The sequence below is a fragment of the Antedon bifida genome, chromosome 5, assembly GCF_963402885.1.
Source record: "Antedon bifida chromosome 5, ecAntBifi1.1, whole genome shotgun sequence".
Classification (NCBI taxonomy): domain Eukaryota; kingdom Metazoa; phylum Echinodermata; class Crinoidea; order Comatulida; family Antedonidae; genus Antedon; species Antedon bifida.
The window spans coordinates 27,628,384-27,656,383 of NC_136230.1; the positions used below are offsets into that span (position 1 = coordinate 27,628,384).

At 31.9% G+C, this 28,000-nt stretch overlaps 2 protein-coding genes and 1 long non-coding RNA gene across 4 annotated transcripts in view; 2 read left to right on the forward strand and 1 right to left on the reverse strand.

Moving 5' to 3' along the window:
* Positions 1–3,322, forward strand: part of LOC144842129 (rho GTPase-activating protein 7-like) — a 125,651-nt gene extending 122,329 nt beyond the window's left edge. For both annotated transcript variants that reach the window (XM_078698506.1, XM_078698507.1), the window contains one exon: positions 840–3,322. In XM_078698506.1, the coding sequence (XP_078554632.1) occupies positions 840–1,131 (292 nt within the window). In that variant the 3' untranslated portion in view covers positions 1,132–3,322. The remainder of the gene's footprint in view (positions 1–839) is intronic.
* A 1,840-nt stretch (positions 3,323–5,162) lies between these two features.
* Positions 5,163–27,990, reverse strand: LOC144841858 (uncharacterized). Its single transcript, XM_078698125.1, has 19 exons — positions 27,366–27,990; positions 26,910–26,944; positions 26,190–26,235; positions 24,529–24,610; positions 24,221–24,275; positions 23,205–23,260; positions 23,026–23,090; positions 22,558–22,617; positions 21,256–21,349; positions 20,896–21,085; positions 20,389–20,469; positions 19,490–19,641; positions 17,818–19,042; positions 16,428–16,553; positions 11,989–12,139; positions 11,418–11,517; positions 9,928–10,003; positions 9,605–9,709; positions 5,163–8,781 (listed from the first exon to the last, which is right to left on the reverse strand). Exons 1-19 carry the CDS (start codon positions 27,400–27,402, stop codon positions 8,413–8,415), a joined length of 3,105 nt encoding a protein of 1,034 aa, XP_078554251.1. The 5' UTR covers positions 27,403–27,990; the 3' UTR covers positions 5,163–8,412.
* LOC144841860 (uncharacterized) lies at positions 8,859–24,564 on the forward strand. Its single transcript, XR_013612055.1, has 4 exons — positions 8,859–8,971; positions 16,631–16,768; positions 17,201–17,283; positions 24,518–24,564. It is a non-coding gene; the product is annotated as an uncharacterized LOC144841860 (long non-coding RNA).
* Positions 27,991–28,000: the final 10 nt, after the last annotated feature.

Here is a 28,000-nt window from a genome sequence, read left to right on the forward strand (position 1 = left end):
TAAATAGTTTGCATTTAATTACAGGACAACCAAAAATAATTTAAAATATGTAAAATATAATAAGATTCTGAGTTGTTGAATTTTGCTATTTAAAAGTTAATTCATTTTCAATGAATCCATTAAAATTTCATGTTAATAGTAATAAGTAATGTTCTCTAGAGGCTCGAACCAATACTTTATAATTGCACTCTGCCACATGCATGTATGGTAAAAAATAGAATATAGCTTATTAATTATGAAAAAGTTAATATGATAAGAACATTATTGAGTCATTTATAATCAGTCAAGGGCATTTTGTAAAATACGTGAACTTGCAGCCCGTAACATCCTGGCTCTTCAAGACACTATGTTGCCATCCTAATTATAAATTAGACGAAGATGCTATGAGTAGAATACAAGATTCTTATCATGGTTTAAGTTGCCCGGAAGCTTCTAAGTGAGCTCTCTTTGCTATTGAGGGTTTTTAAGTTAGCGCGACATGTTAGTGTCATGCCTACCAGATTATGCGATCACTTTTACACGGTAATACTTGTCCACCCATGCCGGTCATTAAAGAGATGACCTTCTGTCACATGATTGGTCTGCTGACCTTTTCAAATATTTAGAATGGAGACTGTGTTAATCTCATTGGTGCCAACAAATTAATTCTCTCGTGTAAATTCATTTTAATTTCCAAAAACAATTAACTGTTTGATCAAAACACATAATATTGATTTTAATATTTAATTCTTAACATACTTTGTTTATTATATATATTGTAAAATCTTTAATATTATATAAAAATACTTTTTTTATTGTATCATTTGACTTAATGGTAAAATAATTTGTTGTTATTTCAGATCGTGGAGGACTGATCTTCCTAAAGGAGCTTGCGTTCTGGTCTCGACATCCATAAACCATCCAGATGCTCCACTCATTGGTGGAATCCGCGGAACAATTCTGGCATCCAGGTTCCTCATCGATCCTTGTGGATCAGGAAAATCCAAGATTACGTACATGTGTCGCGTGGACACGAAAGGAAGAACTGTAGAATGGTACAACAAATCATTCGGACATATTTTAGCTACAATGGTGTCGCGTATCCGAGATTCATTTACGCAACCGGCAGATGGACCTGAGACAAAAGTTTAAGAATATATATATACATACAATGGCTGTCTTTCGATTTTAATATTGATGCAAAATTTTGTTGTTTTATGTGATTGTGTGATGGTTTTTATGAAGTAAATAAGCCGTCAATTTAGAAATCATGAGAAGAATTATGTTTCTTATAGAAAAAATTAGAAAAAAAAATATTTTATTCAAAAGAAAGGTCTTTGTATTCATAAGTAGTTACCTAATATTATTTTTATACGAACACAGAACACGAAAAATACATTTATCAAGCGAAGATAATCCGACGAATCATTTGCGTTGTATTTAATGTGAATAATTTATTTTGATTACCAATATTTTTATTAGTATTTATGATTAAACTTTTGTACCATTGGTATAAAAATGTATCTTAAAATACAGTGTGAAATATTGTATATATGTGTATAGTTGTGTAAATAGAGTCGAAAAAATGACATTAACTAATGTATAAAGAATATTGTATACTTTGTTAATTGGATTTATTAATAAACTATGTATCCAATTAGAATTTCATTTTGTTTAAATTAACAACTCATATTATAACCATCCTTTAATTTAAAATGTAATTTTTGTTAAACTTTTGTTTGTAATAATATTGTAGAGAAACATGTTTTTTTTTTAGAAATAGCATGTCTTGATCATGGATGATAAGAAGTCAAAATACTGTAAGGACTTGTTAGAATCAATTAAAGATATGAAGCCCATTCCATTTTATGTTAATATAGGTGCTACTAATACCCTAACTATGACATTACAGGTCATAGTTCATATATTTTTCTATGGTTTTAATATTGGATAATTAAAACGAAAATTGAATTCAGAAAATCGATACAATTTTGTAATAAAGAAATAGTAATTCTTTACCAGAAATAATGTTTGCATTTTATAACATTTAATCATCTTTATTAATTAAAAGTTGTATACATTAAAGATATACTCTTTTCATCTAAAATAAAACTTGATTTTTATTGAGAAAATAAAATTGAAAAAGAAGGGAAACTTAGAGAAAATATCTATATATTTAATAGTGGTATAACTAATTTAAATACTTTTGTTTAGTTTGAAAAATACATAAAATTAGTAAATTTGATACTTTGAAAAATGAAACTCTTAAATGCAGAACAGAGTTTAAGAAAAAAAATTGTGATGTTAACAAATTCTGGTTTAAAGAAAAAATTCATATTGAGTTTTCAATTTTGGAGTTAATACGTTAAAAGCATACTTAAAACATTATATATAATTCTTTAAAAATGTATTTGAAGATGAATTAATTTAAGAAGTACAATTTTATTTTCTGTGGGAACAATTAATTAAGTCTTTCAAGTTGTTTGACTAAGTAATAATACTCTTCTATTATCGTTTTTATTTATATATATATATATATTATTTTTTTTATTAACTATGTTTTTGTTTAAAAAAAATATGAGTGGATATTTTTTTGGTGCTTGTTTTTGGTTCTCGAGAAATGATACCGTGATAATTTGACGTTCTTTCTAGATTTTACCTGTAATATCCATCGTTGCGTAGGAAGAATTTGTTTAAGACTTACAGGCAGGGTATAACTAAATGCAGTAAATTGACTCAATGTATCCATAGCATTCAATAATATTGACATTATTTGTGATTCAAATATAACATTTTCCCATCATAAAAATATGTAAAAATTCATAAAAAGTGATGTATATATTATCTTATACAGTAAATGGCTGCATTGTTCTTTTATTACTATTTTCAATATTTCTATTATTTTAGTTTCAAATATTATTTTGCTCTAATTCCCTAATTCTCTAAATTGAAATTAACTACGATGAAGTTTTTTTAATATATATTTTGCTGTTTTATTATTTAATTTTGTTACTGCTGCCCCGGGAACTCACACTTTTTAGTATAACTCTAATATAACTTTAAATGCTTGAATTAACTGGGTATAGCAGTCTTTCTACCTCACTTGTAATGTGTTTTTCGTCTACTAGCAGCTATATATAAACTACGCAGGTTAAGGTAGGGATGCGGGAAAGGGTAAAGAGGGGATAAATTAGGGTAATAAGTTTAGGGAAGTAAAAGAAGTGGTTTAGGATTTCTGTAAAACTTTTATAAATGTATGTTATATGTAATTTGCAATATTTATCATTATTATTATTATTATTTCCCATATTATCATATTCAAACAAATAAAAAAAATCTAAGGTGCAAATATGTGTTCTGTTTTCTACTTATTTTATTTTCTTGCTTACTTAAAATTAAGCCAACAAGTTTAAGCAGTATGCTGGCAGTCTACCATGCACACAAGACCAAGAGCAGACGGAACACAAGGAATTCAAAATAAAAGATTATAAACTGTTTCAACAAAAAACCAAACCTACTGCATTTTCAATTGATAAATTTCCCACAAATTCAATGGAAAAGATAGAAAATAAGGTTAAAGTTTAGCACTTCATTTCACCCTCTCTATTCAAAATCCTGGTTCCATATCATTTTATTACAATGTGGCAGAAACCTGGAACCAAGTGCCACAAATTTGGATGAGGTAGGCTTGCTAATTTGTTTTATAAAATTCAATATAATAAAGTATGGTAGAATTATTTTATTTGTTTACACTTTAAAGCTCTGTCTACACTATCAAACTTGTGCCCATATATCGACATGATGATGTCATATCACTACCATATTTGGGTATATCACTACCACATTTGGGCACACTTTTTTTGTCAAACTAGTTTGATAGTGTAGACTCAAGCTTAAGAAAAAATCCCCATTATCAAAACAGTGACAATAAACCATGTTGTACACTGTATTACAAAATGGGGTACAGTATCAATGTACTATTATCAGATGCACAGAGGGTTACTCAAAGATACTCCCACCCCTCCAAAAAAACACTCCCAGCCCTCAAATAAAGCACTCCCACCCCTCGAATAAAGCCCTCCCAGGAAAGTGAGTAATGCTTGTATTTAAACTTCAGAAAATGAAAGTTTAGTCACGTTTGAGTGAAGACCAGATAGTTGGCATAAGGATCATTAATTCCCGATGGAGATCACAGGAAATGTATCTTCGGGCCTGGATTTCAAGTTTAAGTAACCAAGATTTGTCCTGAATTTTGTTTTTGTAGATTTTGGCATACTTAAACCAGGCATGATAAGGTTAATATTTACTGTATATTTGATCGCATGCCAGAGCTTTATGATACTTAAGTCATTTGGAAACAAGTGTACAGTAATGTTAATATGCCAAATCTTACCATTTATTAAAGAAACCCAATAAAAGTATATTAGAAATAATGTGTATAATAATATCAATGACTTGATGTACTTTATACAAAAGCAAAGCAAAATAGATAAAAAAATATATATTTAAAAAAATAAGGATTCAATGGACATCATTCAGTAAATCATTTTTGGTTTTGATCACCTTTCTTGCCTGTTGTTGTTTTCTGACTAGGCTAGGAGGCACTGGATCTCTGAAAAGATCAAGACTTAACCAATGCTAACTGGGGTACTTAGACACAGTTCCCCAGTTAACGATGATGGTGTATCCCCATACTCCTGTTTGGGTGCTAGCTTGATGTTTTTTGTATTTTTGTACTCTTCCTTTTGTTTTCCACTCTTTCTCTTTATTGTCGAGCGCATAGAGACATCATTTGCGCTATATAAATCTATCTATTATTATTTATTATTAATGAATTAAGATAAAACAATTAAAATAAATTTAGCAAGCTTTTCGTTCCACAACTGCCGTGGTTTGTTAAATCGTCTTCTTCATCTACTGCCCCAAAACGAAAACTCGCTATATAGCCGATAGCAATACACATTTGGAACTTTCCCAGTGGCTCGCTAGCCCAGTGGCCCGCTAGCCCAGTGGCTCACTAGCCCAGTGACTCGCTAGCCCAGTGACTCGCTAGCCCAGTGGATCGCTAGCCTAGTGGCCCGCTAACATCTATTAAATAACCATTAGGCACGTTATAACCATAATGTAATTGAAATTTACTACAAAACACAACAATATGATAATGTAAACAATATAATTTGTTTATTATTGTCGCATAATAATACTGTACAATTTTAGATACTTCATTTAACACCTTTACTACTTGTGTAGCACAAACCCAGTGGTGTAACAGCTATGAGCGTTCACTGGCTAAACTCAGGGGCTCCAGAGCTTAAGGGGGCCCAGAGCTTAAGGGGCCCAGAGCATGAGTAGGCCCAACATAATTACATATCAGCATTGGTCTCCCTTAGGAGTGCTAAACCAGAACTTTTCCCCCTGCAATACATCATTGTCAAATGGGGTATCTTTGGTCACAAACAGAGGAAAATAAATATGTTATAGGCTATATTTTAAATACTTTTTTACGTTAATAATTTGTTATTTATGAGTCTCATGAACTAATTAACAACTCCTTGGTAGTAAAGGTTGTCGTTTAGTGCTTATTGTACTGATTTTTTTTAACAAAAACAATTCCCAGTTTAGTTTTTAAGCATTTGTATACAATTCAGGAGCAATTTTAAAACTGGTGTCTCCCTTTAGTTAACCCCACCACTGGTCTTTCAAGTGAACCCCACCACTGGTCCTTTTAAAGTGATGTGCCGCATTAAAGTGGTCTCTAATTGGAGGCGTTCAAGCCAATCAAGTGAACATACCACTCTCGATTTAAAGGAATTTTCAATCAATCATAGGATTCTTCTTTTTTTTTTGCATTCATTCATTAATTTCTTTCTGTATTTTGATTACCAATTATTAAGAGGCTCCTGAAAACCTGATGAGATGTTGTTTCATAACGGTTTATAATGTCCTTTTCTTTTAACACCAACAAACTCATTTACATTTATTTGACCTGAAGGCAAACTGAACTGTTATAATTTATCATAACATATGATTTAATTTTGGATGAAACTGCGGAAGAACCATGTCAATAAATAAAAATACACCCAAAACAGATGCACGCAAAAGTTCAAGGAAAAATGTAAAATTAAATCTTAAGTAACATGAAAGTGATTGGTTTGTAATTGGATGTGAATCATTCTCAATTTTAGGTTAAATGAAGTTTAATTATTCATCAAAATAACATGTTTTTAAAGTGCTTTTTTGGCCGACAAACTTTGGTTGTAACTTATTGCAAATGAGGCATGTAAGGATTCTCACGGACGCCCACCTAGAATCGGTAGTACTCATAGGTGGGTGTGGTTTTATCCTTAAAGCATGTGAAGTTTCACACTTGTAAAAGGGCCTTGGGGCTGTATGTGTAGTGTGATGACACAGGTTTGATATTCGTCTCTGCTATGTGCCCATACATGGTAGAGCTTTAGACAAGATGCTAGGTTTAGCATTTAGGACTAGTCTATTCAGGGGAACTTTCTCATGAAATGAACAAAAGGGGAAAATATGTTATATCCCTTATTCAGGAGACACACTTTGTTTGGTCCTGAAAGTGTTCCTTTACTGTAATCCCATTTCATCATCTTTCGGATGTGAAGTTAAGCCATTGGTCCAATGTAAAACTACACATAAAATAAAAAGGTTTTTCTTGTTTAGTTAAAATGCGAGGTAGGTAAAGTAATATTTTGCATGGCTGTGTGAGCCCACTCTAAAGTGGCATTATAAATTTAACAATCAAAAGTAATGAGCAGTTATGTAAATGATAACAACTAATACTTTTTTTTAAAATGCATATTTGGTCAATAAAATTCAAAGCACATAATAGTAATGCACAACTAAACTAAAGCATTTCTTGTTTAAATAATTTATGTAAAATATAAAAATTACTAAATATTATATATTCTATTTACAGTAAAAGTTATGATCAGAAACGTATCAGAAATCGAAACTTTATAGACAAGACCAACTCTTCGTAGGAACATGGAGTTATACATTTAGAATTATCATAGGAAGTAGAATATTAATCATATAAAACATAATTATTTACTTGAAAAATATATATTATATGTAAATACCCATACGTTCAAACATTTTCATAGCCTTACATTTTCCAGCCAGACACACTGATGCTCGAGGCCCCTGGTTTAGGAACCCTAAGTTGCCCTCCAACGCTGGAGGCCTAGAGCGTTTTTAGCCTTTTTAGACATATTTTAATGCCCGTTTTTCCTCTTGACACTACTCATAATATAGCTGTAACTAGTAGCATCGGACATGTTTAACTAATGGCCACAAAACATCCATATTAGGACATGATCCTTTCGTCAGAAGTATTATATACACTCTAAATACCTATTGTAACATCAAACGATTATAAATAAATATTTAAAGTTTAATTCTTTGTATGTGCATAGATAGAAAGGAAGAAAACTGTAGGCTTGACTGAAATTGTGTTTTTTGTACGATGAATTTTAAACAGTAAAAATACAAGTGTGAACCCTGTTATTTTGCTAGTCCAAAATTCTGGAATCGCTTGCTGAAAAAAGTGAGAAACTGTGATAAAATTGAGAGTTTTCAAGTCATATCTCTTTCTTTTTTCCAGAATGTTTCACTGTTAATAGACCTTGTACAGTCAGGCAATATACTTCAATCAATATACTTTTTATTGCAGTACCATAAGCACTATACTAAATGCTAAAACTATAGTTATTTATCAAGGACATCTATTATAACTTTAAGCTCTGTCTACACTATAAAACTTAATGTGACAAAAAAATGTGATGTGCCCATATATGGACATGATGATGTCATATCACAACCATATTTGGACATATCACTTCCATATTTGTTCACATCACACTCTTTTTGTCAAACTAGTTTGATAGTGTAGAAAGAGCTTTAGAGGTTTCTATACTATTTATAAATAAGATACATTCTTCTGGATATGGTTTTCATAATTATCTAAAAAAATAATAATTCTAAAATAATTAAGAATAATACTTCTAATAACAATAAACTAATAATTGTAAGTAATCAATACATAATGCTGTAATATTAATTTACATAATAATAATGCTGATTTATAAAACAAAGCACACTTAATATATAAGCAATTGTAACGTTGTAATATTTGTTAGTACAGTCAAATCTTTAAATAACAGTCTTTCTGAAAACTGAAAATTCTCACAAAACTAGATTTACTTGAGGTCCCAAGGGTCATACCATCCCATGTGTGTCCTGTATTTAGCGAGTTGACTGTACCATTTGTATGTAATACATTTCTAATTAGGAGATGATTGTGTATTATGATTTGTCAATGTAACTATTGTGTTTTGCTGGAAGTAGACTACTTCCCGAATTTCTGATATATCTCCTTGATTTGTGCCTATTTTTGGATATTTTGAAACATTAAATCGCTGTTTCTTTGACAACATCCCCAGTTGGCAAGCGTTTATTTTTTGTGTGTTTCACAGGTTGCAGCGGCCTTGGTGTGTCATCGCTGTGAGGTAATTTAACGGGTGACTCGTGACTAGCGGTCGAAATACTGGAAGGAGTCTTGGCACCGAGACGATGGAACTCTAGATCCATCCGGTTTAATGGGTGCTTTCCTTGACTTGTGCGGTTTACGGAATGTGGAAGACCTTGACCGCTGTGATTGTCCTGAGATGATCCATGTGATGGCGCTGTTTGAAAGGGATGGAGTTGGGGTAAAGTTTTTGTTGTTGATAACGGTTGTAAACGATTGTCACGGCAAATAGTTGAGGATGAGATGGAATTCTAAGAAATTAAAATTAAATCAATTAAAATTACATAATTATTAACGTCTCATTCCAGCTACTTGGTTGCCAGGAAATCATATCTTGACACCATGCAATTTGTAGAAACATGTTTTTAGGACACGAAATGAAGAAAATGATTTAGACAGAACAAGAAATTGAATTTAAATCAATTCAGAAGTGAAAGAAAGGTAAAAGCAGAGGTGTTTATTTGAATTAGCTTCTACACAGTCATGCCAAATACTTTAAAACAGTTGAATTAATTTAATAAGATTTTCCTGGCAAAGTTAATTCCAGACCCCTGTTAGTGGTTTATGTGCAGTCCATTATAGAATGTTATGAGAATGATGTCTCAAGTAAAATAGGAAAATGACGACTGCAGAATTAGTTACTATTAATATTGAAGTGTTTGACAAAACGAAATACAAGTTTTTTTTTAAAGTTAAAAGACGTTTAACATGATAAGCATTCAGTTTGATCGATATGAACACGTTTTTAAAATTACAAAGAAATTGTAACATTTTAACCAATGTAGCTGCATAAATTACACACACTAACATATCCATTCTGCAAATTGTATTTATTACATTTAAAAGGAAAAAACCGATACATTAAAACAGAAATTTGATTCATAAAATTTACATTTTTTTTCACCTTTAATGCGCCTTGACATTTTTTGATAAGGCGCATTTATTTATGTGTGTAATTATTCATATCTTTAATTTAAAAAAAAAACACTTTTTTTTTCATATCATGAGCCTTGTAAGGGTAAAATATCCGTTCCTATTTCATAAGAATATTGCCTCTTAGCTACGGTGTCATACCTTGTCAGGAGTTTGTGTGAGTTTACGGAGAGACTTCTGCTCTCGAATCCCATAAACTGCTTTTTGGATAGCTAGACGATCTGTACTTTCGCTTTTAATAAGATACTAAGAACAAATAAGAACATTTTAGTAATTGTTTAAAACCGTTCTTTTACATTATAAAGTAGAAGTACCCCTCCTTTAGGATACCCTTATTAAGGTGACATTATGTTTGGGCCCGACGATGTCCCTTTAAAAGAGGTCCTACTGTATTAAAGTAATTACAATAGAATAGTTGGCAACAGTAAGTTGAAAGAAAATGCATATTTTATAGGGCTTTTTACCTGATTTTTCTTTTTTCTTTTCTTTTTTATCTCCCTCCACTGTCCATCTTCATACGGTAAACTTTCCCGGGATTTTCTGTGTACACAAGAAAGTAAATGTATGACCTTTGAACTATTGATGGTCATTGCAAAATGGCTACAAAAACGTAATAATATATGTGACTCCAATGTGGCTAAGATTTCAAATGGAACAATAGTAATCGGTTTAATTTAATTTGAGATCTGTCGAAAACAAATCGTAGAAAACCTGTAAAATAGAGCATGACACCATGTTTTTATTATGTGACCGTGAGACAATTATAGGAATGTTATTCATTAATTAAGTAAATTCTAATTTTATCTGTAATCTGACAAAAAAGAAAGAGATAATGATGATACAGTGGTCTTCAGTTAACGATTGTGGTACGATAGCAACCAGGCTATGACCTCCAACTTCAAAGTGCTAGGCCTAATTAAGCGTTTCTACTTGCACCTGTTTAGAGTCAACTAGAGGGGGCTTGATTCGATTTTGGTGGTTGTGCTAAGCTTAATTAAGCGGTTCTATCTACACCTGTTTAAAGTCAACTTGAGGGGGCTTGATTTGATTTTGGTGGCTGTATTAGGTAATAAGGATGTAGAAGGGAAAGGGCTGACATTTTTGGATAAGTATTTTTAGCTCTTATTCTGGTTTGATACAAGGAAGGTGATAATAAACATGTGGTAGGATACGCAGCACCAATTTGATTAATGTTGAATTTTATTGGGGGCTAGATGGGTCCTTTGATACCTAAGATGTTATTAGGTGGTGTTGTGATTATCTAAGATAAAAGTAGGGGTTATTAATTAGTTAATAATATTAACTAATTAATAGTACCTACTTTTATCTTAGATAATATATGTTTGGATGTTGTGTTTACACATGATAGCATTGGTCGTTATGTTATCATAATTAGGAATTATGTTCTATTCGATGAGTGCGTTATTACCCACGGTATGATTGGGGGGTTACTAATGTTAGGTGTGCCAATATTTGAATTATGGATGTTATGTTTTGGTGATTAATATGCACGTCTTCCAATTCCAAGGTTCTAATCATGTCAAGTTCAAGATTCCGCTTGGGAAAAAAACCCCACGACAGATGTTTTGTGCTTTTTCAAAAATGCTCCAATTATAGCCTGCCTATTTCATTGCCATGACATACTGTGTACAGTAGAAAAAATTATACCAAGGCAATCTAACAACAGGATGTTGAGCTTCGAAGATCAAAGGGTTTATCTGTGGCTGCGACATGATCAGTTCTACGCCCCTTAACATACACCACGCATCGGCGAGAATATGTACATAGTACAGAACTGTTGGTGTTTGTCGCAGCCAGACATAAGATAAAAGGACTGTTACAAGTTTCTATCTTGGCAAGGCGAGCACAGTGTCCTGTTGTTAGATTGCCTTTGTTAAACTAAAATAATACTCCATGTTTAGTTCTGCAGTGAAAGATACAATTGAAAACTTACAGTGTTGGACTGTCTCGTTGTGTCGTTCGTTGTTTATTGTCAGTCGCTACAACCGAATAGCGGTTGAAACCACTCATGTGAGCAGAACTACCGGTCACTTCTAAAAAACACAAAAATATCACTGGATTAACAAGACAATCAAATTAAAGCCATGTACATAGACGTTAATACTAGTGGTCAATTTTGTGGAGACAAATTAAAATCACTAATTAAACTATCTGGACAATCAAATTAAAGCCAATTATAGAGATATTAATACTGACTGGTCACTGCCGTGAAGACGATGTTAGTGATTAAATCAATTCAATTAAAGCCAATCACAAGGTAAGCTACGGAGAAATGCTTACTCATGCATGACGTTTGTTTAGTTGGTTACTGATAAGTTTTGTAAATTGTTTTGGTAGTAAACAATATTGAAAATAAAAGATGAAATATGATTATTATCATTACTATTATCTGGAATTATAACATTTGATTTAGTCAACAGCATTGTGGAAAAAAATCATTTTAGTATGGAACGCTAAAATTGCATTTTTACTTTTACAAACAATATCAATCTTACCAATCTTACCATTATATGTGTTTCTGTCTCTAGTCTCTTTTTGAGTTAAATTATTCATGTCAGAGGTCAGCCCGTGTCTTGCTTTCTCCGCATACGTTGGTGAGTCATGTTCGCTAGGTTTAGACTCTCTATACTTCATGTTTTCTGGGTTTTGTAATGGCTAAAATTAAATTATATAAACAATAAATAATATGTAATAGTACTGTATACTATTGTAAATGAACCAACATTTATAAAACATTTTTAAATAACAAATGACTGGTTTTCCTGACTATACGCTTTTCAATAACAACATAAGCCTATTAAGATCTATTTTTAGAACTGGGGCACACCAAACACCACAAATTTAACCTAATAAAGTACAAATCTATTTACCATTCTAAAAATAGTTATTTTAATTTTGTTAACAATTTTATGAGTTAAACCCAGAATGTTTTTCCTGTTGCATTTAATAAATTACAAATTTGATTGGCGCCAAATAAATCGCATAATTTATGTAAAATACTTTTATGCTTATTCACTGATTTTATTTATTAATAATTAAATATTAATTGATTTAATTTAATTTTTAAACCTAAACAAAACATTCATCAAAAAACAGATTAACATGATTATTTTCTATCATGCCGCATTAAAAAATTTGCCGATTCATGTTTCAATCGGTCAAAAAAAAATGTATTAAAAGAGTTTTTTGCTTTACGACAAATTTGATATGTCAATAAGCGGCAGATAAAATGAATAAATTAATTTATTTGATAAAGACACATTGATTGGCACGAGCGAGTTTAGTAACAGTTTAAACAGGTGGTCATCTACTCAAAGAAAAACATACACAATCTCTACAGTAGTCTATAGGAGTGGTGGCTCAAAGGATTTGAACCAAACACTCTGGGATTGGCAAGCAAGTATTATAACCACCAAGCAAAACCGCTTCTAAATTATATATTTAGTAGTGTAATTTTAAAATCATACCATATCGGAATGTAGATGGCATGGTTAGTTAGGTAATTTATTAGGTGATCATTTAGAATAAAATGATCACCTATTGTTATTGTATCAAATCTTTATTAGGTGATCATTTAGAATAAAATGATCACCTATTGTTATTGTATAAAATCTTTATTAGTTATCCGCTTAGTAGCGGATAACTACTTGTGATTGTAGTGGATCAATATTTTTTTTTTTCTGTATTATTCTTATTTCTTTCCCATTTTTTTGTGGCTCACGTATCTCTAAAATGTGTAAACATAATATTTCATAACTTTGTCAACACATGGGCATTTACGTGAAGTTGTGCACCTCCTATTTTGAATGACGTCAGAGTTGCGCAACGTGACTTACGCGCGATTTTATGATTTTTTATGATTGATCATAGCTTAAAAACCAAGCGTAATTTTTTTTTTACCCTTTATGAAAATTTAAGTCATATCAAGGGCAAACTTTTAGTTAACTAAAAATGGCGTGTTTTACAAGAAGTTACGCGCGCACGCGCATTAAAAATTTTAAAATGCGCAAAATTAATTTCTAATCAACTTTTTACGCCATTCATGACATTTTGCGCATGTCAAAATTTCCCGCGCGCGCGAACAATTTTACGCGTGCAGTGCGCACGCATCATGAAAATCATGTTTTTTTCTATTAAATTGTGATTTTCCAGCCTTTCCTAGTCATTTTTAAAAAGATTGACATCATTTCAAATTAAAATGACGTCATACGTACACGTTGATTTAGACCATTTGCATGCGTTTTAGTTGCAAAAGTTACAAAATATTGTCAAAATTATGCCTATTTTGAATCTATTATAGCTCCTCAGGATCAACCGTTACCCCCGAGTTTTTTAACTTAATATGTAAGCAGATATGTTGTAGATATGAATTCATGCAGAATTTTTTCCTTACGGATGTTGTGACGTCATCGTATGGCCACACAAATGTAAAAAATAGGATTTTTGTCTCTTTCGTTATTGCTCATCACATTCAATGGAGCGCATCACGCTTATCCGTCTTCCATTTTCTCCGAGATTTTAATATTATCTAGGTCAATCAATTTTCTTTCGCATGAGTTAAAAATATTTTAATTTTTATAACGTCATCATGCCTAAAAATTTAAATTACGTGGGTCATTAATTTTATCTTTACAGTAAATTTTAATCTGTTATAGCTCGTAAGAATAAAATGTAATAATCACGATTAAAACGTTTTCTGGAAGCTATTGGATTGTAGATACAAAATCATGTGGAAATTTTGCCAATCGGATGTTGTGATGTCATCATATGGCCAGTTAAATAAAAAAAGTCGTATTTTCATATTTTGCGTCATAGTTCATTACATTTAAAAGAGCGCGCATTAATATTTCACGTATTAAAATTTCTTCTACACGTTAACATGTTGTTGCTGAGATAATTTCCTTGCAAAATTGCTACCTTCGCATTTCATTTTAAAACCGTCAACATGTTAAAAATTGCAATAAATAGCGGGTCCCGTAATTTCACCTATTCTACATGTACACTGTATGTGATACGGATACAGATTATACTGTGTATACTATATATGAATCAAAACAATAGAATTCAGCAATAACAACATATTCTTCAGTTCAGGTCATAATGCCATAATCTTTTTCTGTGTGTAATATTTCAACGTATGATGTTCACGTGGCGTTTGTCGTGCGGATAACTAACTCGTCAAAGTGACGAGTTTCATGTCTAGTTATTTTTTTCTTTCTTTTTATTGTTTCTGTACACTATTTTGTGTAACAATTATCTCAAAAAGTTTAATGTCAATGATTACAAAAATTTCAGAATATCTTTCAAATAATATAACTTAATCCTAATAAGCTTTCCAGCGTGATCACTCATCCGTGACGACATTTATACGCCATTTTGCGAAATCACATTATCAATCATATCTCCATAATTCATTATCACATATTAATGAAATTCACTACACGTAAACTTCAGATCAAGGGTAAAAATATTAGCAAATAAAAACGCACGCGCACGTAGGTTCATGCGCGTGATATCGCGCGTTAAAAATTTAAAACGCTCAAAATTAAGTTTTGATCAATTTAGAGCATGAATTAGGCCATTTGCGTGTTTAAAAAAATTACTGCGCAAAAATGCGTTTTTGCGCGCGCGATACTTAAAAAGCGTAAAAAATATGAATTTTTTTTACAAATCTCATTCTACTCACCATCCTTAGTACATTCACCAAATTTGAGTCAGTTCCGACTTAAAATAACGCTATACGAGCACGTTAAAAATGACAAAATGCGCACATTAATTTTACAAAAGTTCTGAAAATAGTGAAAAATAGGTCTTTTTTAAAATGAAAATAATTCTTCAGAATGCAAGATGACCCCCGATTTTTTTAACTTATTCTGGAAGCCATTGAGTTGTAGATATGAATTCATGTACACATTTTACGTACAAAATGTTTTGACGTCATCAAATGGCTACTTGAATTTAAAAATTAGGATTTGTTATCTTTTTCTGTAGATTATCACATTCAACAGAGCGCATCTTGGTTATGTGTGCTCGAATTTCGCACAACTTTCAGTATGTGCTTGCTTAATTAATTATCTTTATCATGAGTTGACACTATCTTCATTTTAATGACGTCATCACGCGTAAAAACTTGAATAACGTAGGTCGTGTAATTTCACCTTCGCCGTAAATTTGAATATCTTACAGCTCTTTAGAATTAAAGGTTACCTTGATAATTATAATGTATTATGAAAGCTGATGAAATGTAGATATGAATTCATATAAAAATTAAGCCTATCGGATGTTGTGACGTTAACATATGGCCAGTTGAAGTTAAAAAGTAGTTTTTTCATCTTTTTCGTCAAAGTTATACAAATTTCAAAGAGTGCGCACAGCGCTTCTACGTGCCAAATTCTCTTCCAATTCTTATATTTATTTGCTCAATTCATTATCTTTCGAAATTTTCATCTTCGAGTTTATTTTGATAATTCCATCATACCAAAAAATTAGAACATGATGTGTGTCCCGTAATTTCACCTATGCTACACTGTATATAGATACATTATATACTGTACATATTGTATATGGCATGTAATAGGCACAACTTAGCACTAAAGCGTATAATAGGATGGCATACATCAACATTTTCTGATCGTATGTTAACGTACGTGCAAAAAAATTATTTCGGTAAAATGATAAAAATGATCACCTATAATTCGTCAAAGTGACGAATTAAATTCTAGTTTATTTTATTTTTATGCAGGACACTAACCAGACCAGTTGAAAATAAACTTTTTTTCTCTATCTTTTTTATTTAAACTGACTTCATTAACTAATTTAATTTTAATAACTGTGACCATTTTCTGTACAAAAATTGTATTGGCCCTCAATATTCCAAAATGTGTATGATAAACAGTAAATATATATGAAAATGACACCATCATTTATTTACAGGACGGCTTACCAATTCATGGTGTGGTGGCCTGTACTCGTGAGCTAACCGTAATCTCAGAGGTGCGGAGCCCTGAGAACGTTTCTTCCTGTCAAATCCATTTTGTCTTGGCTTCTTGAAATTCTCACTGACCACAGCCTAGCCAGCCCAAAAGGAAAGACATAATGATTGAGAATTAGGCCTTATTATACTAATTTACATTGTCTCTTATCTAGAAAAGCATGAATGTTTCTCTGCGGGGGACGGCCTACCAGACAGACATAATTAAGAGCATTCGCAGCCAGAGGGCGGTGTTCAACACATTAACAACGGTGGTATATCGAACTCGTCCTGGGCGAGATTGAATTAAACAGGTAAAAATAGTTTTACAGTTTGCCTCGAAGATATGATATAACTTGATAATGTGATCAAATTTGTTTAGGTACTTGTAAAATAATTAAATTGACGATAAAAAAGAAAGTTCAATCAAATGATTTAATAAACATTGGATGTCTAGAATGGGTTAAGATTCAAGTCAAATTGGGCGACAAATTACAGACTTATGTTGTTAATTTTGATCAAAAACCAGCAAAACCAATTTCTAAACCTCCCATGATACAACAGATACCTCATTTTAAAAAAAACATGCATATTATACTCGGCAGTACATAATTTTATGGATTCATTTTTTTGGAGTTGTGGAAAAATAGCATTTTGAAATAATCCAAACTTTACAATTGTAGAAAAGCAGCCACAGAGGAACTAATGTTCGCCTAATGTACTTTCCTTTGTGTATATTTTTACAGCATTTACAAGTTAAACAAGTTTCTGCTACTGCATGTTAAATACAGAATAGGAATTTCAGTTATTTAAATAGAGAAATATGCAGGTATAGCATTATCATAATTATATATATTTTCTCATGGGGAAAAGTTTAATTTCTGTGGGCTTTTTTACTTGATCACCTTAATGTCATATTTCCTGTTATTTACTAAATACAAGAAATAGTTAAGAAACAATAAAATGACTCATAGATATCTACTGAGCATGCTCAGAATGCTGAAACATGCACATTTAAACATCGTTAATTACGTGTTATATTATAATGAAATATTACAAGTTTTAGTAAGTAGATTACTATGAAATTGTTCATAAAACACAGTCTATATATTAAATCATACAATATATAAAGTCTGGGATTAAAGGTCAATGAACTGTCCTATATATAACAATTCTACACAGAACAAACTTTGGTACAAATAGTTGCGAATCTGTTTGATATGCATGAGTTAACCTTTGACCCTGCAGATTGCTTGACAAATCTTAAGAGACTTTTCCACTGAATGCACAGCATCTTTTTTTTTTCGGTTTAAAGAAGACAAAAAGTAATCGTTTAAATTAATCAAAGAAACAACAGTCCTACCTTTAAAGTCTTATCAGAATTGTCATTGTCAACAGACATGTTTCTATCTTCTCGTGGGGTAATTTTCATCTGTTCATTTTGTGACATTTCACTCAAATTAGTCTCTTTCATGCCAAATATTGAAGTCTCCAAGGTCAATGACATCGGATGTTTTTCTACACTACTTCTTCTATGTCTGTCAGTTCCTCTGATATCCAGAGTTGGAGAAGCATTGCCATGCATGTTCTTCAACCCTGACTCCCTCTTTTGTTCGTAGTCTCTAGAAAGGCGTGAGTGGGAACGTTTCGAATGATGTTCTGAATGGGCATAAATGGGGGAATTACTTCTCGTTTGTCTTAAAAACATGCTTAATTGAGATTCAAATTTATGTTTCGAATCATTCCTTGTATGGTTGCTTTTGTTATCTGTATAGTCTGGAGTTATTTTATCTAAGCCTCCAAATCTGTCATGGTTCGACTGAGACGTGTGCAAAATGTCTGGTACTATATTCATAACTTTCTTTTGATTGATTTCTTGATTTTCTTTATTTCTTAAGTCTTTTTCTCTAGGTGTTTTACGTGTCTCATCACGACTGCTTTTATTTCTTAATTTTGAACTATCTTTTGCTGCCCTCAAGTGTTCTGGAGGATTTTCATGCTTAGCCTCCATACCAGGCAGATGTTCTGGATAATGACTCTGCTGCATATCTTTTTTTCCATAGAAAACATCATTTTGTTGCTCAACATGAGTTTTCTTGTTCGTAACTTCCATTGGTATTTGATCTGGATGACTTGATTTCTTTTTCTTTGCAGATTTCAGATACTTTGAGTGTAATAGGGAACCAGTATTGTCTACAGATTGTTGATAAGCTTCCTTCTGTTTCTGAATTCCATTTTCAACTGAACTCTTTGCCATATTCACATCTGATTGGTGGATTTGTCTTTGATTGTCATATTTAACAGTATTTTGTTTCAAGGGCACATTGTTTCCCATTTGCTGAAAATGGTTATGTTTATGAATTTCATTTTTAGCAAAGCTTTCCTTTATTGTTGCGTTCATACCTGATTGGTGGATTTGTCTATCCGTGTCACCTTTAACAGTGTTTTCTTTTAAAAGCACATTGTTTACCGTTTTGTTGACTTCACTAGATTCTTTATCTTTAACATTTTTTTCTTTCTTTGCTGCATCACAAAGTTCATCCTCGGATATTGTTTTGAAGAGGCTAACTTTTGTGGCTTTAATATTACTGGCAAAATAAAAAGAGAAACTTGTTTTAAACAAATCTTACAATATATTTGAACTAAGGTTTTGTTTTTGGTGTATTGGGTAGGCACCATAAATAATCATTATTACTTTTATCACAGAGTTCAACCTCGGATATCATTTTAAAAAGGCCAACCCTTATGGTTTAATATTACTTGCCAAATAAACCGAGACATTCTCGACTTTACTTTATTTATTCCCTTAGAAACACATTGTGTAATCTAAGCTTGTTTACAGTTGAGGTCCTTTTTTTGTTATTATATGTTTATGTCAAAACCTTTTAGGTAATAGGAGCTTTTTCCTCAGTGTCTGCCCGCCCCCTCAGTGTCATTGTAATTTTACATTTTTTGGAGGAAATAAATATATTATTGTTTTTATTGTTAACCATACAAGCCTATACATTATTATAAGAAATATGTAATGAAAATACCGTTTAATGCTGTCTTCGGCAATTTCTCTTGTTGTGTATGCGGATTGCGGTCTGGGCAATTCCTTGCGGAGAAGTCTTTCCATGTGGAAGCACTTGTGCTCGATGCATTCATTTACAGTTATTCTTTGGCTTGGATCTAGCGCCAACGTACCCTAAAATGTTGAAATTTAACAGTGACAAATCAACTATTATTTAAAGATATATTTTCCCCCTGAAAAAATATTTTTTTCACATTTTTGTGTTGAATATGCCATTTTGATGTTCCGTAATAGTTATTCATTTTGATCAAAAATTGGATAAAAAATGATTTACCTCAAAAAACTATTATTTAAAGCAAAATCTTTTTATAAGTGCTTCGTTGTTTTTTTCTGTGGAAGTTTTAACTTTATTAAAATTACAAAATGGCCTGTTCAAAATCTGATTTTATTAATCTTCATTTTTCATGTTTTTGGGGGACAATATATATAATGAAATTTATATTTTATAAATAATTTCTTTGGTTTAATTTCATTACTTCAAACAATGTCATGTAAATGCAAACAAGATTACTGAACTAACCAAACTATAGAGGGCACCAGACATAATTGTGATAGTTTTAAAGACATCATTAACAATATTCACAATCATTTCACAATGATCTTTCTTTGATTTCATGTTTTACATTTATTAATTGTATTACAATCTATATATACATCTACCAGTATATTGTAACTAAGTAATTTTGTGGTAAAATTAACAATAACATCAAATATTGATTTTTTTTTCACCTTCAATACAACAAACAAATACCCCACGGAGACTTTACAATGAGAGGAGCAAATTGCAAAACTGCCTTTGTAAAAATGAATAGATGTTAGACAATTGAAAAAACTTGTTACTTGTAACCAGCATATACTTACTTGCATAAGGTCTAACATAACGCCATTAATAACACTCATATACCGCTTTGCTAACGTCTGAGGCTCACTCACTGTCGGAAACTGAAACAAAAAATTGCGGTCAAATTGAAAACTCATATCAATACATATTAGGATTTAAAACAATAATAAATTCAATGTTAAAATATTGGAAACTTGTATACTGCTACTACTGCAGGAAAATATAATCTGCCGCAGTAAATAATAAATCTTCATCGTTCCCACAATCATCATGTTGATTATCACGGAACTAGTCGGTGTGGTGGCAGTATTCACAGCTGATTTTGGGTTTACTTTTGACAGTTCGGATTTATTTCTTATTTTATTTTTTTTACGTATTATTATTATTTTCCTTTTATGCTTTTTATTTATTTTTACAATACTGATACCTTTTAATCTTATTACAGAATTTAACACAAAAAAAACAGTATATTCTTTAAGGCCTCTGCTATTAGCGGTACCTCAAATTTGTGAAGTTTTTTAACCTACCTTTAAACCTGAAAACCGTGGGTTCATTTCAAAAAGGTGCATCTGATACGGTGGCAAGTGCCCTTGGATCTTTTGAATGACGTACAGTTGGTCAATCTCACTCTCACCAGGAAAGAGTGGTTGACCATCAGCAAGTTCACCCAGTATGCATCCAATTGACCAGATATCAACAGCCTTCCCATACTCGGCACTGTCGAAATAATAGAGAAATAATTAATAATTCATTCATTTATTTATTGTATACCAACCAGATTCTTTCAATTTTTCAATAAAATAAATGATATTGTAGAACAATAAAACAAAAAGTAAAAATTATGTGTACACTCATAACGGGATAAGAATATTGAGCATTGTACTGACCCCAATAGAAGCTCTGGTGACCTGTACCAGCGAGTCGCCACGTACTCTGTATAATTAGCTACAGGCGCGTTACTAGCAATGCTACGAGCAAATCCTGAAACGAAAAGCGAGCATATTGAGTTATTTATACATAAAATCATAACAAATACTGAAATACAGAAAAAACTACACAGAAAAGTGTTTCTTTAATAGGGGTCCCCTTAATAGGGGCCGGTCCCAAAGAGGGGTTCTATTGTACAATAGCATATTTTTAGGAAAAGCAAACTAGGTCAGTTTTTAACTTTATTGATAATCATATTTGGGCATAGCACTACCATATTTGAGCACATTACATTAGTATGATAGTAGTGTAGACAGAGCTTAACATAAATCTGCAGATTTCTTAGCTTGCTTGATTTTACATCATATTTTCGTTCAACGCAAAAGCTATTCTGTATACCTACTATATCATTAAACTTTTATAAATAGCATTGCTACTGTACTAATCAATTTTAATCTCTATTCAATTAGAACAATTTTAATTAAATCCATCATTAAGTATGTTGACAAGGCTTCCTGTTCAAGGACAATAAAAAACACAGCTATTGAGCAATATTAATCGGGTAACTAACGAGTGTTTCTATGCAAACTTTAATCTAAATTAATTACTAGATTTAATAATGAATGAAATTGTATTGGCGTTTTACATAGGTGTAGTTTGTACGACAAAATTAGATTTATCGGTATTGAGAGAGTACAGTATATCGCTGCACTAGTTTAATAGTTGCCATGGTTTTTCGTAAACAATATATTATTTTTTAATTTAGCTAGGTGGTTATACAATAGATAATAATTTTTTGATACGATTTATAGAATTTATTAATATAAATTTGAATAATAGTGTAGTAACAATATTAGGGATGTTTTTGACAAGGGATGGAGAGGGGCATGGGGAGGATGAGGAGCCTGGAGAGGGTGAGAAGCCTGTGGAGGGTGAGGAGCCTGGGGAGGGTGAGGAGCCTGGTGAGGGTGAGGAGCCTGGGGAGGGTGAAGAGCCTGGGGAGGGTAAGGAGCCTGGGGAGGGTGAGGAGCCTGGGGAGGGTGAGGAGCCTGGGGCGGGTGAGGAGCCTGGGGCGGGTGAAGAGCCTGGGGAGGGTGAGGAGCCTAGGGAGGGTGAGGAGCTTGGGGAGGGTGAGAAGCCTGTGGAGGGTGAGAAGCCTGTGGAGGGTGAGGGGCCCCTGGGGAGGGTGAGGAGCCTGGGGACGATGAGGGGCCTGGGGAGGGGGAGGGGCCTATGAGAGGCCTAGAAAAATGATTCCTTACCAAAATCACACAGTTTCAAAGTATCGTTACTACTAATAAGCAGGTTCTCTGGTTTGATATCTGTAATAAAAAATTCAACAATTATTACCTTATTAATATTCATTAAGACAAAAACACAAATATTATTGTGTTGTCATAACTGCAAACCAAATTTAGAAAAGTCGTTGCTATGGTAGGCCAATAATTATTTTTTAATAACAAAAGATTTTTAAATTTAGAGATGAAGATAAAGGTGTTCATTGTTCATAGAAAATAAATACAATTGACAAAAAAATACTGTATATTGATAATTCACAAAACGTTTTTTGTTTTCAATATAGCTTATATTATCACAGTCTGTGTTAATACTATTCAGACTATTTTGTTTAAATAGACAAGTAGAAATAGACAAGTAGAAATAGAACAAGTGGATATAGCATTTAGTTTTTAAAGTTTTGTTTTATACTGTACACAATAAAATGATCTTACCCCTGTGTATAATATCATTGGAGTGACACCATCCAATAGCCTTTACAAGTTGATAAATGTAACTCCTAAACAAAAATTGAATGAATTTGAATTTTAAAAGTCGAAATGTTGAAAATTAACAGTAATGTGTCGTGCTACAGTAAAACCCCTAAAAGGATCAATAAAATATATTTAAATACCTGACTTTATCTGACGAAACTCCATTTGGCATGGTTTCCAATAATTCAAGCATATTCTGTAAATAATACAATCAAAATTAGTCTTTAATTCAATTATCTTAAGCTCTGTCTACACTATCAAACTAGTTTGACAATAATATTGTCCTAATATGGTAGTGATATGCCCAAATATGGTAGATATATGACATATCATGATGGGCACATCCCATTTTTGTCACATAAAGTTTGATAGTGTAGACAGAGCTTAATGTTCTTTATGATTTAGATTAATATTTTTTTTTCATCTAATTTGATTCCATATAGTCTGACATATCGCCATAAACCATTCTTCTATTCTTAGATGTTATTGTCAGATGCAGACGTAATGTTAGATTGTAAAATGTGATGAAACAGAAACTGAATACAGTCTCGTCGAGTTAAGATTTTAATTACTTGCCAACTAAAACAAAGCAAACAGTAAAGCACTATGTAACTAAATTCTAACCACATCAACTAATATTGCAGTCAAGCAAAACAAGATATTCATTTAATAAGAAAGATATTGACTAGGAAATTTAAGTAGTATACTGTGCAAAGAGATATATCTCTTAATTGGCATTATCATCAACGTTTTGTTTGTTTTTTGGGGAAAGATTACATGAATATTATTACAACACAGGTAGAAAAAATATGATTAAGATAAAGTTCATATGTGATATGAAAACACTACAATGACTGAATTAAAACACTTAAGCAGCCGTTCACATGAATTAAAAGCAAAGTCGGATCCAGAGTCGACCGTGAGTGGCCTGTAATGGGTCACCCACGGTAACAGCGCAGTCATTTACTAACTAATAATAATATAAAATAGATAAAATTAGAAAGATTTTATCAGTAGAGAATATAGATACTAACAATTCTGGAAAACTTGGTTAATAAGTGTTCAACCTACAAACACATTAGTTTGTGCAAACTACAACAAATTAATGATTACAGATAAGTAATTTGATAATATCTGGTTAGGGGTGTAGACTTACCCGATCAACATACTCAAATACCAGATACAACTTGCCTCTTCGACGAAACGCTTCTCTAAAAGTTAAAAATATGAAATAAAATAATGAAATGCAATTGTACGTGCTATAAATAAAAATACTTTAAGGGTACATACAGTAACATTTCATAATGTAATGTATCCTCTCTTCAGAAAGAGGGCTATTTTTGGTTTATCCAGGTAGGCTAGGCAAAGAATTGTTTATGACGACAGAAAGTAATTATGTTGCATATAAAGTCTTTGGTTAGGCCTACTTGTTGAACGTTTTATTGTTCTACAGGTCGCACGTACCTTAAACCAACTATATTTTCCTGCTTCAGCTGCCGTAACACTTTCAATTCCCGTAGAGTTGTTCTTCGAACATCTTCGTTATCTTTTGATTCAAATTTGCATTCAATATAGTTTATTTAATCATGAAATTAATAATCTGTTATATGTTACTTAAGTCTGAATTACTACTAAGACAATATTTTTTAGTAGTGATATACCCAAATATGGTAGTGATATAACCATGTCCATATATGGGAACATCACATTTTTTTGTCACATACAGTTTGATAATGTTTAGACAGAGCCTAAGGCACTTTCAATAATGAAAAAAAGAATAGAACTTGGCAGTCACCAAAACTTTTAGATCAGAATAAGGCAAATTTATTGTGTCAGAAAGGCTTCGGAACTAGAACGACTGCACTAAGAGGCAAACATTTGCCAAGCTACAGTGTTAAATGTACATTGCTACTGAATTTCTATTTAATTAGGTCGATGCTAATAACCACTTACGTTTAAGCTTTAGTTAACAAATGGTGTACTAAATTACCAGTATGCACACATTAGCCCACTTCAGTTTGAATTTATTGGTTAAGTATTATATTGCTAATGACGCCATGAGTATAGCTAGTGTTGATTGATTAGTTAATAAAATACACTTCGCCTTGCTACGTCAATAATATCGTTTTAATTAAGAATTAATTTTAGGAATATTGTAAATTCATTAAATCTACAGTTTCTATAGACCTATAGTATATTAAGTTTTATTTCCATAATGAAAATTTATAACAGTATTTTTTAATACTGTTGCTTTTTACTCGCCTATTGATTCTGACTCTCAAATATTGATTTTAAAATCAATTTATTTTGTTTAATTGCTCTGAAATTAATTCTTTTTTAATTAAATTTTCTTACTGTAGAATCTGGAATATGTTAAAACTGTTTTTAAGGTAGGTAGCAAAAAAAAATGTGCTATTATGTTAAATTAAATCAAATGTATGTTTTATATAGAGGCTAAAGAAACTAATTCCCCCATGAGTGTATTAGTGACCGTATTGTACTGTATATAACCAATTAAACCCAGGGGCCTGGGTATGAAATTTGGCCAATATTGTAGGGGGTAGGATTATACCATACCACAGTTTTGTGTCCAAATTTAGCCTAAATTAGAGGTGGAATTATACTTGGTAATTGTACTATACTTGCTCATCGATAATATTATGTACTGAAACTTGGAACTTGAAGATAAAGATCTCATCTAATGACAACTAATTACTAAGCTCATTTGTCCATATGACATCATAATTGAAACTCTTCATTTACTAAATACACATAATGTTTATTAAGTATTATGTACTAATGTAAGGGGTTTCCCCTGTATTCTGATTTATACCCCGGATGTGACCTGTACACACTGTTAGACAAAGGAATTTAACTTTAATAATCACATCTTGTACTTTGGCCAACCCAATTGATAGTATTACTCATGTTTTGATACTACTAGTACTACAATGATACTGTGATACAATCAGATGTGTAAATACTCTACAAGACTTCAATAATAACATAATGATAGTGTCCAAGTGCTGAGTAAACACTTAAAATAATGCAGGAATGTTCAAAATATTTCATCACACAAATGAAAGGAAATAAAATATGTCACAAGACACATTAGGACAACTTGCCTTCACTGTCTTTGAACTTCTTGATAGCTACTAGATCTCCAGTTGCCTAGACCAGAAAAAATGAATGATATTTTATTATTTTTATTAACATACTGTACACTATACTAACAGTAACAGGCCTTGTCTTTTGAAAATTATATGTGTGCTACAAATTGAACTCCTCAATGGGGTGCTGTAGGTGTGCTGTTTGTATTTTGATGTGTAGAAGTTTACCCAATCTAAGTGTGTTGTAAATCGCACTCCTCAGGGGCAGTTTACGAGTGAGTGATCGCCTTAAAAGACAAGGCCTGTAGTAAATTAATGTAAATCTACTGTATTTGTTCTTACGAACCTTTTTCAGAAAAAGCAGGTGGGTAGAACAAAAACACTTGCGTAAAAAATAGTTTTTCAGATTTTATATTGTCAGTAAAATTTCATTTACTGTATACATTGTTAATTTCATCGGCAGAACATTTAAACAATTTTGTGTTTTCACATTACCATTTTATCAGGGAGGTATAAAAATATTATTTATGAATATTGTTTTTATACCTCCCTGATTTTATACTTCATATTTTATTACATTTTATATATTTTAGACTGTAATAGAATTATATTCTGTAAAAACAGGCTTTGTAAATGTCATCTACCACTTGAAACAAAAGACAACCTGTTATATCACTACAAGCGTGCATTACTCTGTAAAGCACTTAGCTTTACAGTTAGAGGCAAATAACTGACCTTGTGTCTACACTTTAAAACCACTCCATAAGCCCCTGAAAAAAGAATGGAAGAAGTGACTTTATTGTTAGAAATTTTGTAATTATTACAGCTCAAGATCCTAAAGATTTTGAGAGGTTAAAAATGTTTAATTAAAACAGTTTTACTGTGAAAGTAAAGATTCCATTATATCTACAGTACATTTGATATAGCAAAAAATCTGCCTTAATTAAAACTGGTTTAAGCATCGATGATGGGGTATAAATGGTGAAACTCATTAGTCTGTAATTGTAACATGAATCAATCATCCTTCTCTATAGAGTAAATTAGTAATTTGACTGCATAAAAACCCAAAATGTTTAGATACTAATAATGCGACATTATTATTACATCTCATTATAATTATATATATTATTACATGGGGCCTAGATAAATAATTTGTTTATGCAATTGTAAATTATACAAAGAAAATTGTACCTTCTCCGACCATTCCAAGAACTGTGTACTTATTCATGTTTTACTCGATGTCGGTTGGTCCAGTTCAATAACTGAATAACTTCTCACTAAGCTAGCTAAGATCCATCATGAAAGAATTCTCTGCTGCCAGCCACACTCACATCAAAATGATATTAATAGTTTAATAGGTTAAATAATGATTTTCTATCAGCAGCTGCTAAGATGAAAAGTAAAAATGTATGAATCAGGGAAGAGCGCTTCCCTGAAATAAATCAATCTGCCCCCTCATTCAGTAGAAAAGTACGTCATTAAACTAAGAAGTAACGATCGACATAATATTACATATCTACGATAACAAACTATAAGATTCGCACAGTAACCAAAACAGGAATACCAAAGGTTGGTTAATTGGGTCACGAACACACACGATCTTGGTTGTTGTCGCCGCGGGTCAAACACTCCGATTTCAGTGGTGCACTGATCACGAACGCTCAGTCAGAAGGCCTAGCACATCGGTTCAAATTCTATCAAATTATTGTTCGATACCAGGTAGATACTAACAAGCAACAATATTCTCACAACTTAAATGTACTAGTTAATTGAATTATAACTGATTGATTACTATTTCACGTCCTTCTTATGCATTTTTTCGGGAT